This window comes from Cynoglossus semilaevis, chromosome 15 (assembly GCF_000523025.1).
Source record: "Cynoglossus semilaevis isolate Cse_v1.0 chromosome 15, Cse_v1.0, whole genome shotgun sequence".
In the NCBI taxonomy this organism is placed as follows: domain Eukaryota; kingdom Metazoa; phylum Chordata; class Actinopteri; order Pleuronectiformes; family Cynoglossidae; genus Cynoglossus; species Cynoglossus semilaevis.
In genome coordinates, this window is record NC_024321.1 from 6812535 (window position 1) to 6829217 (window position 16683).

General features: G+C 39.6%; 1 protein-coding gene across 1 annotated transcript in view; it reads right to left on the reverse strand.

The window, feature by feature from the left end:
- Positions 1-6: 6 nt before the first annotated feature.
- The window catches only part of pcdh11 (protocadherin 11), a 131852-nt gene continuing 115175 nt past the window's right edge, over positions 7-16683 (reverse strand). Inside the window, exon 8 of the mRNA XM_025062961.1 lies at positions 7-3366. Coding sequence (XP_024918729.1) covers positions 2903-3366 — 464 coding nt within the window. The 3' untranslated portion in view covers positions 7-2902. The remainder of the gene's footprint in view (positions 3367-16683) is intronic.

Sequence of the window (16683 nt, forward strand, 5' to 3'; positions counted from 1 at the left end):
TATAGCCTTACCATCGTGAAAAAAGGAGATGAAAAAATTATTCATGACTCAATATTTAATGGCTTAAGTAAAATCCAATGACAAGAAAAATCATTTCAGTATATTGAAGATTTTTTTTCATCCTTTTAAATGGGATATTTTACAAAGGCGTGACAACACAGACTGTATAACTTTACAAATTCTGCTAGCGAGCACTGAAGCTTTCTCTCAAAGCAAACGTAACCTGATACGCCAATGACTAATTTACAAGCATATACCTAATTCTTATATCATACTTTGATATAGTTTTGTTTGTACAAGAAACATTTGTGTACACAGAATCCTCTGGCAAGATGCATGCCAGTATACACAGATGTCCAAACACACACGCACACTCACATTCATACATGCAAGAAGACACTCCTCCACACATACACACTGCATCACCTACAGTAAAAACACATTCAAACACGCTCGTGGATATTATGCATATGTAGCCATTTACGTTACAACAGAGATTGTCATCTCATCACCTCTTTTCACTTTCACCCACCTTCACAACTACACCCATTGCCCTGGTAGTCACTGTCGGTATTACTATTCACTTTACTTGGAGCAGTAGCAGTACTATGTACAGTTTAAAACCCAGTTTACCTGTCAGTATAAATATATATTTGCGTGTACGCAGTGAGATATGTGGTACGCACATTTCACAAAGTTTGAATGTGTACATCGTGTAACATTTGCATTGCTCCCAAAGCACGGACAAACAGGAAGAGTAATAAACATCGAATATTGACACTGGAGCTAATGAAGATGGAGCGAGAAAAAAGCAGCACGGCAAACTGAAAGAGTTCCAACAAGTCATGACGTAGGTTCGCTTGTTACAGGCATCTACATGGAAATGTTTCAAAAAACAGAAAAGGAAGGAGAGATTCTCTATGTCCAGGCTTTTCTATTCCTCTCATTAGATGAGAGGGAATCAGGAGCACAGTGACGTGAGCAGATTGATCTGGTCGACTGATTCACACTGTCTGATGAAATGTACCGAAAAGCGAAGGGAGAAATAAATGGATTTTAATAAATGGGCTGAAATTGGATTCGCAAACAGGGTTATTCTCTTCAATCTGTTTATAGCAGGATTTATTTAAGCTGCTTGTTTTGAATAAAGTTCATTTCCATAATTGACTGAGGGGGAATTGAGTTGCCCCCTCCATGTCCTTGACAAACCGTTCCTTTAAGTGATCATTTTGGAGTCTCGGATAAATTCTCTTCATAATGATGACAGCCCTGACCCCACAGCACTGGAGAGAATAGGTGTGGTGGCTAAGAGCATGCAAACACAATTTGCCTCTCGCCTTCCCCCCGGAGGAGCCACATTGCGTTATAGATTTAGGCCTGTCCCCAATTTGCGAGATGGTAGGGGAAAATGAATCACATGAATCATAGACCTGATGATGTAGACACCTGGCTTGGATGTTAGCGCAGAGAAAAAATGGATATCAGCAAAGTCACTTATGCCTGTAGCCATAGATTATACTGCACCCAATCTGTTACAACAGAGTTATTCTCGAGCACTTATCATCATCACTGCAAGTTACACACACAGGAAGTAATGAAGTGTGTACGTAGAACATGGTCAGGGGCAGCTAGCAGCGTTACATCCTTTTGAAGTAATGATTTTGATCTTCGCGATAACATTAACATCAAGAGGTCAGATCAGGACCCCGGACAACTTTAACCTGCAGTGAAAAGAATTATTCTGTATTCTGAAAAACGACTGAGGTTTTCAGCTGTGAAGAAAAAACAGAATATCAATTAACAGGAGAGAAAACGAGATGGTTTTTCACCTCTCTGTTACCTTTACTATTCTCTAGCATGGAGGCTAATTCCACACCTCGGTGACAGCAGCTACTGAGATTACATACAAATGTAATTAGCCAGAGAATTCCATAACTGGAACCCTTGCTGTTATTATGCAAGAGTTTTCTGAGGAGAAAAAAAAAGAATTTAGAAGCGGAGACAAAGGACAGAAAACAAAGGGATTGCTTCCAAAGCACATCTGCTTGTTCGAGGCTAAGCTACTGGGATAATGCTAGGAGTGAACATTCCCCTAATAGAGTTGGCAGAGATGAGGCAGCCACCATATGGAAAACATCCTGGGCATGTGTGCCTGCGCTGGAGTTAGTGTTTTATCATCGTCTGCTATATCATGTGTACTGGTCTATGGTGGAAATGTAGAATACAAAAGACTACTGCTGCCGTCTAACATTGGCCTAGTTATGCTTTGTAGACTTTTTTTTTCATCTTTCTGCAGTCCCATGACCAAAATAGACTTCTGAAACATGTTCAGCAAAGACAAAAAAAAAGAAGAGAGAAACATCTCTCACCACCAAAAGGATTTTGTGCTGCATCTTTTCCAGAGCAATACTTCACGAGAACTTGAACAGAAGCACAGTCCATAGCTGGTAATTAACATTTAGCTCAGTTTAGCACACTCATCAAAAAGAACTTGTTTTTTTTTTTTACTTTTTTTCCTGCAAATAAGGACACAGTTCCACTAAGCTGTGCCCAAAATCTTAAAAGTGCACAGGCCTTTTAAATAAGCAAACATTGACATCGACGTAAAAGCAAAATCACGGGCTGTTTTTGTGTTGGAACTGCTTTGGTGTATACCTGCCGTTGTTACATGCGTCTGTTGAGGGAATTGTTATCCGTCGAGTACTTTGAACATTGAGACTGTTTTTTTTGTTTGTTTGTTCTTTTAAATGTATTTTTGTCTAAAACCTCAACACAATGTCGTCAAATGAATTCTCAGATTCTTGATCAGAATGACTCTAGTGAAGTGTAAAGCTCCACACGTATGTGTACGCAATGGTTATGAATAACAAGCCTCTAAAGTTAGAGATCTTCCTCTTTAAGCTCACAACTGATGCTCATGTAAGAATGAGCCACTCCCCCCGTTAGTGGGCGTCTGCTGACCGGACAACGAGAAGCTCGCCAGAGGGATGACCTTGACGTGGTCTTCCTTCTTACTGCTGCAGTGTCTGTCCAAGGTGTGGTAGAACTGGGGTTGGTTGATCCCTTTGTCCAGGTCATTTTTCCTGGGCACCGACCTGCCCAGAGTGTGGCGGCCATCCATGATCCCCATGCTGCCCAGGCTAGCTTTGACTCCCGTCTCACAGCTTGGTTGAAATCCAAATGATGGGTGGGTGATGGTGATGGTGGTGGCAGTAGAGATGGGAGTGGGGCCGTTGCTGCCCGGACTCTGGAATTGGGCCAAAACAGGAGGCATCCAGCAGCTGTCTGAGTGGCCCAGTATCAGACACTCCTGGGTGCAGGTTTCAGAGGCTTCAGCCAAGGCTTTCTGAAGGTTTACCTCGATGGCTGCAAACAGAGAAGAACAACACAGTCAGTTTGACAGGTCATAACGTACAGAACACAGCGGAGACGATTTTACCCAGGGGTTATAATTGAACTAAATGAACCCATGAATCATAATGCAAACAGGAGACAGTTGTCATCTCCTCAGTTTCTGACCTGGAAAATGTCAGGCTTTTACAGAAATGAAAGGCGGTGATAAATGTTTCATTTCATCTTGTAATGAGAAAAACATCAGTGGAGCATTTAATTTCCATTGGTATTCCCGGGACTCTGTCTGTTTACCTACAATATGCTGTGAATTCCCTGTAGCTCAATTAGAGGTAGGAAAAAAAACTTGCAGCCTGAGTCTCAGATTGACTTTAGTGTATTAAGTATTTAATAAACATTTAAACAAAGCATTGTTTATCTTAATCTCCCTCAATGTGGCCGACTTTAATCCTTTTGATCTTCAGAGTAAAGAAACATTTGCTGTAGGATAGGAAAACCCAAATGGTCAGAACTAATAAAGAATTATTAAATAATAATAATAAAAAAATCACATCATATGAGCATCTTCTGCATATTCAGGGATTCCTGAATATGCTGGGATTCCAGTTTGACTGAATGCTAGGAATGGAAGGAAATACCAAATCCTGAATGAGGCAGTGAGGGAGGCGGGGGGAAAGAAGGGGAGGGGGGCCTAAACACGTAAACTATCTTATCTCATTACCCGGCACTGACATCACATGTGGACTGAGTCTTGGATGTAACGACTGTCAAGCCAGATAATTAGAATGTAAAACAGTTTAGTCCAAGGCAACCACAATACTATGGTTCTCCTTTTCCCATTCATGCACCAGTGAGAAGGACCCACATTTTTACACCTGGTGACCTCTGTTGACCTCGACTCTAGGCAGTGGTGTAGGTAATTTACATATATTTTTTACATATATACAAAAGATATACATTTGTATCAATATACAAAATAATTATGTAAATACATTTTATATTTACTGAATATCAAATAATTTGACTGATGCGATTTATATAATTATACAGTATTACCCACATTGTTTCATCATTTAACACTGGCTTAGGCACAGTTTTTGCAACAAACGCAATTTTCTGACCACCTCTTCAAGCATTCTTAAATACAGCTCTGCCATCAAGACTGCCAGAAGAACAGCTATAAACTATCAGGTCTGGAATTGAACCCGCAGTTTCAATGAAAACATGCAGCTTCACCACTAGATGTGGCCAAATCCTACACAACGCACCTCAAAGGTATCAGGGTTCCATCTCAGACTAGGACAGAAGTGACTCTGTTCCACTGAATTAGTAATTAATCTATAAGACCGTTATTTAGATTTTTATATAAATGGCTATTAATCCTTTAAAAAATAAATTTTTTTGTGCCTGAAAATGTATAGATTGGCATTTTATCTGCCTTTTTTGCTTTTGTTTTTCTTCATTCACATTTTAATGTTCTTTTGTATTTACACAACAGCATCAACTTTAGTTCTAGAAGCTTTATCTGTGAATGCACAGGCCGGTATAAATCGTGGGGATATATTTGAAGTGCCTGCATAGAGACAAATGTGTCTCCTCCATATTGAACTGGAGTCTGGGTGCAGAGATGAATAAATTCCCTGGGCGGTAAACGTGTCACCTTTTGCAGGGTCACTAACTTCATTGAAGAAAAAAAAAAAAAAAAGAAAGAAAGAACGATGCTACGTTATCCTTCTGTGAGTTAGCACAAAAGGGCCGAGCCGAGCTGCTCAGCTGCTCCCTGACTCAATTCTTCTCCGAGTGTTTTCTGCTTGGCAGAGTAGTGCCATTGATGAGGTAATGCAATTAGTGTAAACATCTTGTTCACCAAGTATACACAAACAAATGCTCCAAGGTCCAAACATAAACAGACACTCGTTTAAACGAAATCATTGCCAGATTTCTTTCTTACTACCGCACTTTAAATGATCAATACTGTTACGACTGCCTTCATATTTTACACATTTTAAGTAGCCTGGAGAGCTGAGAAAAAAACAAAACAATTTGAACTCACAGCAGCTCTGTGTCAATGCTATTCGTATTCTCCAAAATCTCTCAGCAATATCTGACATCCAGCCGCTACAACATACACGGAATAGACTGTTTTCTATTCCATTGGTGTTGTTTGCAAAGGTGGCAGCAGGTTTTGGAGGAGTGGGGGGGATTTGGTGGTGGTGGGGGTGGGGGGTGTATGGCCTGAGTGAAGTCCCTGGCAGCATGCCAAAGCTGGTGGTACACTGCAGCCTGCTTGTGATGCAGCTAAATTCAGAAAAAAACAAGAGAGATTTCAAAGGGAATCACACTCACAAATGGCCCAGAACACTGGCTTCTAGCTCGGCTTGGAGCTAATTTTAATAGAAGACGAGGGATAATTAAAGCCAAAGAAAAGGGCGGCGTGTCTAAAATGAGAACCTTGTGTTCTAATTTGACACCGTTCATCCTCAGCAGTTGAGACAGAACCACAAAACCTTTGTTGCTGACTCTCAGGAACAGAAGCACGCGTCTCCCGAAATGATTTCGCTTTCTGTTAACAACTGCAGCTCACACTGTAATTTTAATGTTTCATTGGGCAGAAACATTTAACCGTCTGAGCAGTTGCTTACAGCTGTCACTCTAGAAGGAGAGCTGAGGCACCACGAAAGTCGTAAATTCTTTTCAAATTTGAAGATACAGTGTGTTTGGCTTTTTTTCTTTAAAGTCATTATACAGTTTTTCAGATTTCTTCTGATGAGCTCTCCTGTTTCAGACACACCCAAACTGGAGTCACCTGGGAGAGACAGCAGCTTTACCACCTGAGACAGCTGAGGAGGTTTGCCTTCTACACAGCCACTGAGCCTTTTCACTTTGAGCATCACTTCCTGGTTTGGCAGCTGCTCAGCACACGACTGTAAAACATGCATGCAGTTGGTCATTAAAGCACCAGAGTGCTGCATCAGATCAGATCAGATCATTCCCCCCACTCCTTTCTCCCCTTTATTTCATGCTCACACACGTTTTTGGTACAAATTATACACATAGTTGACTATTTTAGGATATTTTGTTGCATTTTGAGTTTTTTGAGTCATAATTGTATGTCTTTTTTTTTGTCAATTTTTCATATTCAATGTCATGGTGTTTTTGGTGGTTTGGTAGAAATTTTACACATGATTTCACAACGCCGTTATTTATTATTACTATATGTCAAACTCTGCTGTTTTGAGCTCATCAAAATACTACCATCCAAGACAAATGCAGTGAAAGAAAGTTCAGCACCATGGACAGCTCAGTCCCACTGAGAACCTTTTTGTGCTTTTGGTCAGAAATATTTATGACTTGAAGAACAACAGGAACAACACTCACATCATCTGACATTAGTTAGTAGTACAAAAGTAAAACACATTTTCTCATTATCATTTAAAGTTGTTATTAAGTACTTTTTTAAATTTGCAAGAGCCAGACTGAATTAAAGCAATTAACCAAAACATTTTGTTCATGAAAAACCTACTCTGGTTTCTGCATTTACATGTTAAATACATTATTATAATTATTATTATTATATAAGTATTTTAGGTTGGCTTTTTTCTGGTAACAAGAACAGGAGGAAAATAAACATGAACCATTACTTATACAGTTTTTTGTTTCTTTTTTTTGAAAAGAATAAACAAAACATGCATATCATATTTTTTAGGTCAAACATAAGAAAAAAAATCGTGCTCCTGTGACCTATTTTTCTTTTCAAATGTCACTTTGAAAAATTGAACAGACCCCATCTATGATTTTGTCCTGCATTGAGAAACAGCCCATCCTGCCACGGGTCTATGTTTGTAGTTGATCCTATGGTCACACACAAGGTCAATATCAGCGGTAGCCTACAGCTGTCTTCTGCAACATCAACACATCTTTTGGCCGGCAACTGATCGAACACCGCAGCATCCACCTTCATGCAACCTTCCATTGATGCAGTCAAACAATACAGCTGAAGTAGAGTGTGTGTGTGTGTGTGTGTGTGAGAGAGAGAGAGAGAAAAAGAAAGAGAGAGACGTGAGAGGTCAGGACAGACCATTGCAGCGCCGATGTTTCTCATGGACAAAATAAGAATGTTGCAGTTCAACTGCACACAATACAATGCAAATGCCTTGTACACTACACACACACACACACACACACGCACACACTAACACAGAGTTGCATGCGTGTTAGCCGTCTGATTAGTGCTTCCAGTACAACAGTGAGACATGACAGCTAATGATATTTACTGACAGAGCGAGTTACATCTTGATGAGCTTCACATTTTGATCTGCACACATATCACGGTTCAGCTCATTATTTCAGCATGCATAAACTCACTGTTGTTAATTAAAAGCATAATTACATGCATCCAAGACAATAAATTCTTTGCGTAGCCACCGGGAAGGTGTACGAGGCCCCGACTCATGCTCCACTGCTAATTTTTACAATCATTCACAATGCCAGGAACTGCAACAGCTGATTTACTTTTATTTAGATATACCTGTTTTACAGGGTGACATGTTATGCTTTGCATCTGTTCAACATCTATTAGATTAAAGTTTTTATTTTTATTCTTCTGTTATTCTCAGGTCTTTACAGGGACAATTCAGAATATTATCCGTCAAAGCTTGGACCATTTTAGTGAAGGTAGTGAGGCGTCATCACGATTTTTGCTACCAGAAGAAAAAAGTCTAATATTCACATTCTCTTTCATCTACAGTTTGGAGACCACCCCCAAGCAAAACCAGTTCCACATCAGTGATGCGTGCAAAAACATCACAATATGATGTAGCTCAAAGTGAGGAGAAAAACAGTCGTAGACTGTAGAAATCTGTTTCAACTGCGAAAAATTTACTCCTGACAATTAGCGCAGCAATCACAAAGCCTTTATCACTTCTCTCGCCTCATCCTGACACCATATGTCCTTGGTCATTAATAACAACAGCACTATTAAAACTCCTTCTTGTTGCAGTGAAAGCAGAAAAGCTGTTGTGCTTGTCACAGCTTCGAAAATCACCGTTTAAGGAACAGACTGTGTCATCACCGGAATTACAAATATGAGACGAAGCCTCCTCACGCACTTGACGCTATGATTCAGACTTGTTAAGGCTTTGCAGTGTTGATGACGCGCACTCTTGTATTCAGTAGTATGTATACTGTTGTCTCCTATGGATTGAAACATTTATTTTTCCCTGCACGTCAGCCTTAATTCTTGTGTATATTGAGCTATCACTAGTCAGCTTGAAGCTGAAGGTCTGGAGCTTGTGTCGGACAAAACAACGCAGTGCTTTAGAAAGCACTGTGACGAGGCTTCATACGTTTAGCCAGAGTCACATGACCAACGACATGCCAAAGTAATATACAAATGAAAAAAGTCAGAAAACCTGGCCTTGGTTAAGAGGAGCAAAGTGGCAGAATACACACTAGATAGAGATGTTGATGCAAACTAATGCATTTTTATTTACTTGTTTTTTAGAAACTTTGAAGACTTAACGTTTGAAGACTTTTTCAGAAACATATTAGAATAGCACAGAGCTTTTGATCAAAGGCTGCAGTTCGAAAAAAAGTTTTTTCACCAAATTTAAGAACAAAAATGTGCATAGCTACATATTTTTAGGTAAGCTCGATTTTCGCAAATCACTTAATTAACGTTGTAATTTCGACAGCCACGGTTTAAACTAATGACAATGGTTTTTGTCGCTGGGACGTTTATTTCAGAACAGTTCTAGGTTTGAGTAATAAAAGGAAGGAGTAAGAAATAGCAAAGTCCTTCTTCTCTTTCTCACCTTTTTAAACAAAGTGTGCCAGATTTAACAAATGGCCCTTTTTTAAAGAAGACAATGTGATGCAGATAAGAGGGGAGTGAGATTCTCCATATATACTCTAGACTAATTACTTTTGATACATTTACTGAGACACCGTTGATGACGGTAAGTCTCAGGGCCACATACGTATTTATCAGCGCTGGTGGGACCCATACAGTTCAACGCCTGTAATCCATCTACCCTTGTCGGCCCGTGTGCCCCTCTGCTGTCCTACTGTTTGACCCATTGTAACTAAAAGTAATTGCAGGCAGAAAACAACATCTAATGATTACTTTATCTGAGAGTCTGAGAGCAAGTGAAAAGTCGCAGACAGGTACTTTCAACAAAAGGAGGAGGCCTTTTTGTTCTCAACACACAATTTCAGACAACAAAGAATATTATTGACTTGGCTGAGATTAGAACACCAAAACAAATAACAAAGCACACAGAGAGGACAAAGTGCACAAAGGCAGAAAGGATCTTTTGAACAGCCCAGTGCCAAGCACTTGCTTCTGTCTTTTTGTCTCCATTGATTAAAAGAATGTCGTAGGGTGAGGCACCACTTTCTCCACGGAGAATATACAACACCTAGATAATGTACTGACTTGATCTAATGTAAATTCCTTTATTTCCAAGTCGCTTTTCTTGTCAGAGGTGAAAAAAAAAACACCTTGGAGTTCTTTTTTTTCTTAATCCTTTCCACAAAACATTTATAGAAAGGGAAACTGTGACATCAAAAACTGCAACTGCGTGATTGTCGTGATTGGGGTGGAAGCAAAAAGAAAACAACCTTCTTCTTGACACTTGACTCTTTTTTTTCCCCCAGAGTGACATTGTTTGATTACCTCTCCTTCATTAGAGCTGGACCGCTGTTGGGCATTCCTAGCAGGGTACAAGACGGGGGTGTCGCCGTCAACACAATCAGGCTTGGCCAAATACCCAGCACGGGCCTCATAGATGAGTGGTGCAAACACCATAACAATCTGCAATCAGTGCTCATCACCACAGTGACACACAGAGTTTCTACAGGGGGCTAGAAACACAAAATGCGTACAGTAGATGCAACACACACAGTTACAGTTACACACACACACACACACACACACACACACACACACACACACACACACACACACACACACACACACCTGACGACAAAAACGAGCAAAAAAGAAAACTTCTCATTTTCTCTCTGTGCTTAGAAGGCACTGTACCTGCAGCACTGCAGAAAGGCTGTACAGTAGAGGCATACTGTGCAGGGCTTCCCATTTATATGTAAATACATTTTCATTCCAATAATTACCATAATTTAAAATGTTATGCACTTGAACCAAAAAAACAAAAAAATGTAGTGAAAAAAACAGGAAAAAAGAGAGAAAAAATTAGATATATTTACTAGCCATTACAGTTTTAGAGTGTGGTTGCAGTAAACAAGTAAACAAAAGGAAAATGTAATACTCTGGAAAGTTCATTAATTAGCAGGTGAAGCGCTAAGTGTTTTGGTGTCAGGATTAGGTATAAAAAGAATCTTCAAACATAGGCTGTCAGTCTGAACTATGACAGAGAAATGGTTCACAGTTTCAAAAGTATATTTGTTGGAGCACAGGAGCATATAATTTAGGCCTGTCACCATCTACATTTAGTAATATTATTGTGAAAAGTTAAGGGGAGTCAGGAAAAAAACTATATGTCAAGTGCAGAAACTGCTGCTGTTTGTTTCCGGCTGTTAAAGCCCTCTGGCAGTATGGCATTAGAAACCACTATGATGGACGTGGAGCATTAAACTCGGACTGGGTTTGGAAATCATTGTCACTTAACTCCATGCCGCTGTGGCAGAAAATGTTCTCCTGCACCGTGCTATGGTAAAAAGATGAACATCAAGTTTGTGACAATGACAACATCAGAGCGTCAATACACATATACATTCAATACACATAAGAAAAGAGTGGTTTCCTCAACATAGAGTGAGTTTTTTTTTTCCGGACCGGCCGGTCTGCAGTCCAGCTCTGTGTGCTTAGACTTTTAAAGAGCTAGAATTCTCAAAACAGCAAACATGCCTCCTAAATATGTTGTCCTGTAGATAAAAGTTTTCAAATTATCCTATAATTAACCTCATGACCCTTAGGGGCATTCTTGTAGATTTGTAGATTGCTGAAATAAAACTGTTTATTGCTCAAACAAATTCAAACCATATGAACAATCCTGACATCAAAATAAAGTCAACACCCTATCAGAAGTGTCAGCATCACAGCTTTATTACAGCTGTATCACAGTAAATGAGGATAAAACACAGGAAATGAAAAAATATTGCCCTTTTCTCTCTTTTTTGTTTTTATATTACAAATGGTATATAAGCCCATGGAATCATTACTATGGACACCTTTTTTTTCTTACAGTTGGTGGATTGTAGAATGTGTCAAGTGTTGCTTTTCAAAGCTTCAGTGATGGTATTTTAAGCTCCCTCTGTGTGCGCTGATAACAGCTTGTGTGTTGACTGTGCAGAGAAACCACAATTAAATTGATGGTGGAGTTATTGGATATACACTGCCAAAATTCAAAATTCTCATTAATTGATTAACGTGATTAGGTCGTGGACATCGACAGTCCTAATTTCTAAAATTGTTCCTAACTGTTCCATATGTACTTCTAGTCAGCAGCAAGTCAGACAAACCTGTTGCCGTCAGAGGCAATAACCAAGCAATACATGTGGAGAATTGCTAATAATAAATGAGGCCTGTGGCCCCAAATGATGGAGGAGAGAGCAGTGAGACAAACTGTACACAGCAGCCACCACTGTGTCGCATCCTGTGTCATGTAACAAGCAAATTCATCACTGTGACCCATTGCCCCTAGTTATTATGGAAAACAAGGATGAATCACATTAACATGGAGGAAGATCTCAGCCTGTCTGTAATGCAGATAGATTCAGCAGGGGCGAGGGAAGGGGTAATAAACAAGGTGCCACTGCATGAGCCATATATCTTGCAGTCATTGATGATTAGCTCTGTTTTCCCTTAGCCATACATTACTGTTATTGCCTGCACAACCCGGCAGATAGGAAGTAGATACAAAAGCACTGTGAAGCCCATCTTTCAATGGATAACTGGCAGGCTGAAAACCACTCAGCACCAGTGACAGCGTGATTGTAGAGCCTCACTGACCCAGGCACGGTGAAAAATTGTGGACTCTTATGTGAACAGACTCAGAAGAGGACACGTTTCACAGTTGTGTGCTGGGGGTGTTTATTTTACAGCGGAGATACTCCTGAGAGAAATCACAAATGAGGAGTTTCTCCTGAGTCGTCGTCTGCTGCTTCAGCCGTGGCTCTGGCTCTACTTCACAGTTCCTCAAAAACATAATCCATAAAGGAACTAATGTCAGGATTAGACACGCGATCTTTCACTCTTTTCTGTTTTTCTCACTCTTTGTCAAGATTAGGAGAAGAGCTTCAGCATGAAGAAGACTCCAGGCTGTACAGAATCAGTCAGTGGATGGATTCCTTTTTTCTTTTTAGCTTTTACCTTTGTCTTAGTTATGATGGCTGTTGAATGGGCAAAAAAAAAAACCCAGAATAGAAAAAGGCCCACCACAGACCAGTGTTTCCCAAACCTTTACACCATTCTCTCTTTAATAGATAACAGTAATGATGAGACCCCCCCCCCCACAAATCTCCACTAAACTCTATTTAAAACAATGCCATTACAAAGAAAATAAAAACACAAATCAGTCTCTTATGTGGGAGGAGGATAAAGAATAAAGGAGGATAAAGAAAATGTTTAAATTGAAATTAGTTCCCCTACTGTGTCCCCCATTTAATAACTCCCAGACCCACAGGTGGAACCCATCCCCCACTTTGAGAACCCTCTGCCTGTGACAATAAACAGTATGATGAATGTCAGTGGGATTCAGAGCTAGCCAGGTGACATATCAGTCTCTCCCAGTGTTGCCACCAGAGGCAGTGTTCAAGAGACTGAAATATAAAGACTTCAACAATAGTCACTTTCTGTAAATAGGTGAGTCAGAAATTATTCTAATTTGATGCTGATGAGTTAAATGGGTCCCTGCGCTGCATTTGTGTTGTCCTAGGCCTAATTCTGATGCCGCTAATTAAAAACAAAGTCCCAGGAGAAATGCTTATCAAAGTTTGGAGAAAAATTATCTTTGAGGAAAAATCCAAAATAGAACCATGTTAATTAATGTGCGTTCTGTTTAAATTCAAACACCTGTGAAGGCCTAGTTGCCAGCCTTACTTTTTCAGGGGGGTCATAACTAGGTGCACGAAAAACCAGAAGAACCGAAAACCTGGTTCCTCTGAAACTTTTAAAAATTTTGGCGGAGACAAAAAAAATCAAATGAAACCCATAGCAAAGTCTATATTTAAAGCCTATATAAAGTCTTTTATTCTATATTAATAGTCAATAAAAAATATGATATAATTTAACTAACTCAATCAAACACCTTAGGCTGAGTTTCACCAGTGGCCCCCAATTCATTTGAGTTTGGACACCTTCTTTAAAGTGTTGCCTCTCAGGCAGGGAATCTCAAACTTTCACTAAATTAATTCTGTCCTAATTATATGCTTAGATACAGTACGTCCACTGACTGTCAAAAAAGAGGTTATCATGACAAGGTTAAGGCTTAAAATACACACTGTTTCTGCTCAACATGTTTAATTCAACGATATCAGCACAATTTAATAAAATGTGCCAAAAAAGTCATGTGAGAAATCACCGGCAAAGTCTAAAGCAGACCCAAACAGCACATTCACTGAATCCTGTATTCTCTATTGCCATTTTTGATGCTCACTGTCAACGCACTCTAGCTAAACAGCCGTCTGTGAAAGTTCAGATTCATATCCCTTCTTGTTGCTTTAAGCTGACAGATACTAAAATGAGCAGCACCCAGGGACCAGTGTTAATGTCTCTGTCTCTGTGCACTTTATTTAAGGTGATTTTTCAATCGTCAACTAACATTTGCCACTGAATGACAGACAGCGATACACAATTCAAGGATGAGTCCCGACAGAAGCATAAATAAAACAATGTAAAATTACCACAAAGATCCACAAAATGACAAAAAAAGCTTGAAAAATCCATACATCCGTCCCTGAGTTGACTCCTGTTTAAGCCTCATTTTTATTCCATTTGCTTTAGAGCTCTAATTGAGCCAAACCAGTCATTAGGGTTTCTCTCCAAGACTAAATAACCATAAGGCTGTCACATTAGAAAAAGTGCTACTCCTACACAAACACAATTAATTGACGCCACACCGTATTAAAAGGATCACAGAGTGGCAGTGACACAGATAGGCACATAATAGATCTGTTGTCATGGTCATTCCTTTTGCCTCCAAATTAACAGCAACCTTGTCAAATGTGGGCTGCTTTCAGAAAAAAATTAATGCGATCTAAAAATGCAATTAAAACTAATTCTGCTTAACATTTACCTACTTGATATTAAATGCCTCACATGATTGTCACTGTACAATTAAACCCCATGAAACCGTTTCCATGTTAATTGTACAGTCTGGCCTGCTTGTTAGCTCCTTTGTAGAATTTACTCCAATTGGACAGTGTTGCATCATATTAAAATAATTCGAAAAGACAAGTTCCCTCGTACTTCAGGGATATTCACAGCTTGTAAAGTCAAGTCACAAGTCTTTTGTCCCATGTCCAAATCTTAAATCTTTGATGGGCAATACCAAGAGTCAGGTCTCAAGTCTCTGAGGGGCAATAGCAAATGAATCTATACAAACATATTATTACTATTATTATTGGAATTGCAGCAAAGAGCAGTGTTTTTATGACTGCAATTTGTTTATATCCAAAATATTACCCAAACTGTTGTAATATCATAGCATTACAGGAAACAGCAGTTAAATGCAGTATTTCTCGGGATGATTTTCCGTAAGAAATTTTTCTTAAATTATATGCTCTTTAAATCTTGTCCCACTGGTTAAAAAAAAAAGAAAGTAAAATAAGATAAAATAATGAAACAGAGTGAGAGTAGAAAGTAGGTTCACTGATTGTGCTCTGCCTGTGATGATGAGCAGAATTCTCTAGCGGCTGCTGCAGTCCACAAAGGAGCAGCAGTGGAAATAGCTAGACAACTACATTGCACTAGAGAACGTCGGCAACCCATTGACCTCAATGTCTTTTACGCTGTTTAGCCCGCAGCACAGACTATCAGATATTAACAGCCACCGTCTTTGATTTTTTTTTTTTTTTTTTTGCTGCCTGTCCTGTCCTGAGGACACTTGTACATATTGTTCAACCTGAGGTCCCATCCTCTCACTCTCAGTTGTTTTTGTACCCTCTCTAACATGACATACACCTTTAAAGAGGCAAGGTCACAGCCCTTCTTGCTGGCATTAGCTCTTGTGCTGACATGTTTCAACAGACGTCGGGTATGTCGTGGTGACACCGACCGCATCCTGATGTGGCTGAAATTTTTGGATGGCTCTGGAATAATGCCGCCAATTTCATTTGTGGGTTTTATTCCAAACTAAGCCATCTGTGTGCACATCTCTGTGCATGTCTGTGAGTGGGATTATGGATGTGTGCAGGAGAAACAGACTTGCTTTGCATGTAATTTCAGGGCATGGAAGCACCAATTCTCATCTCTATGATAATTTCCTAGTCACTATGAGCAAAGACGGCAACACTGATACAATTCATTTCTCTTTTATTAACTGGTGCAGAAATGTTTGGGCCTGACAGAAGTGACTTGTCAAGTCTTGCGGGACTGAGAAATAACAGTTTACTTTAAAGGTGGGAGGACGAGGCGCCCAGTTCAGCACAGATATTGAGGATTTTAGGGGAAAGGCATGCACAGAGAAGAGAGAAGAGTATTTTCAATAGTTTCTATTTACTCTCACCAGCCCACCAGGTGTCTCATTATTATTATTATTATTATTATGAACTCTAAAATGTTCAGAAGCAAAGTTGAAAAAGACAAAAGTTTCCGTAGCATTCACGCACATCCACTTTGCACGTCTCCTTTGAGTTTCAAGTGTAACATCCAGTCGTGTCCAGTCAATCACAGTGACATTCAATTCAAGGAAATTGATGACTTGTCATCAGTCTGCCATTTTTATCTCTGCATGATGCCCTTTTTTCCCTCACCTCCAATTTCTCCTCCTCTCTCTCTTTCTTTGGCATCACTCTGATATATAGCTAATTATTTCAAACTATCAGGTAGACAGCTTCAATGTCAATTAAATCTCTTCTCCGGTGCCGACCTTGGGCCGGAGAAGAAGCTCGATCCTTCGGTTCCGTCCAGGTCCTCTCTAAGTTATGGCTGTCATTCATGGAGAAACTAAACTCCTTAAGCGTAAGTGTCAGTGAAAACATGTTCAGTTTCAATTCGGTCCTGATATAAAAAAAATAAAAAAAATAATTGATGCCAAGGGCAAATTCAGAGGACATTTAAAAAGTTTCTCATTTAGCAACTTTATTAGTGAGAGGTCTCGGTGTTTAAAAGGAACATCAACCAAAGGCTCC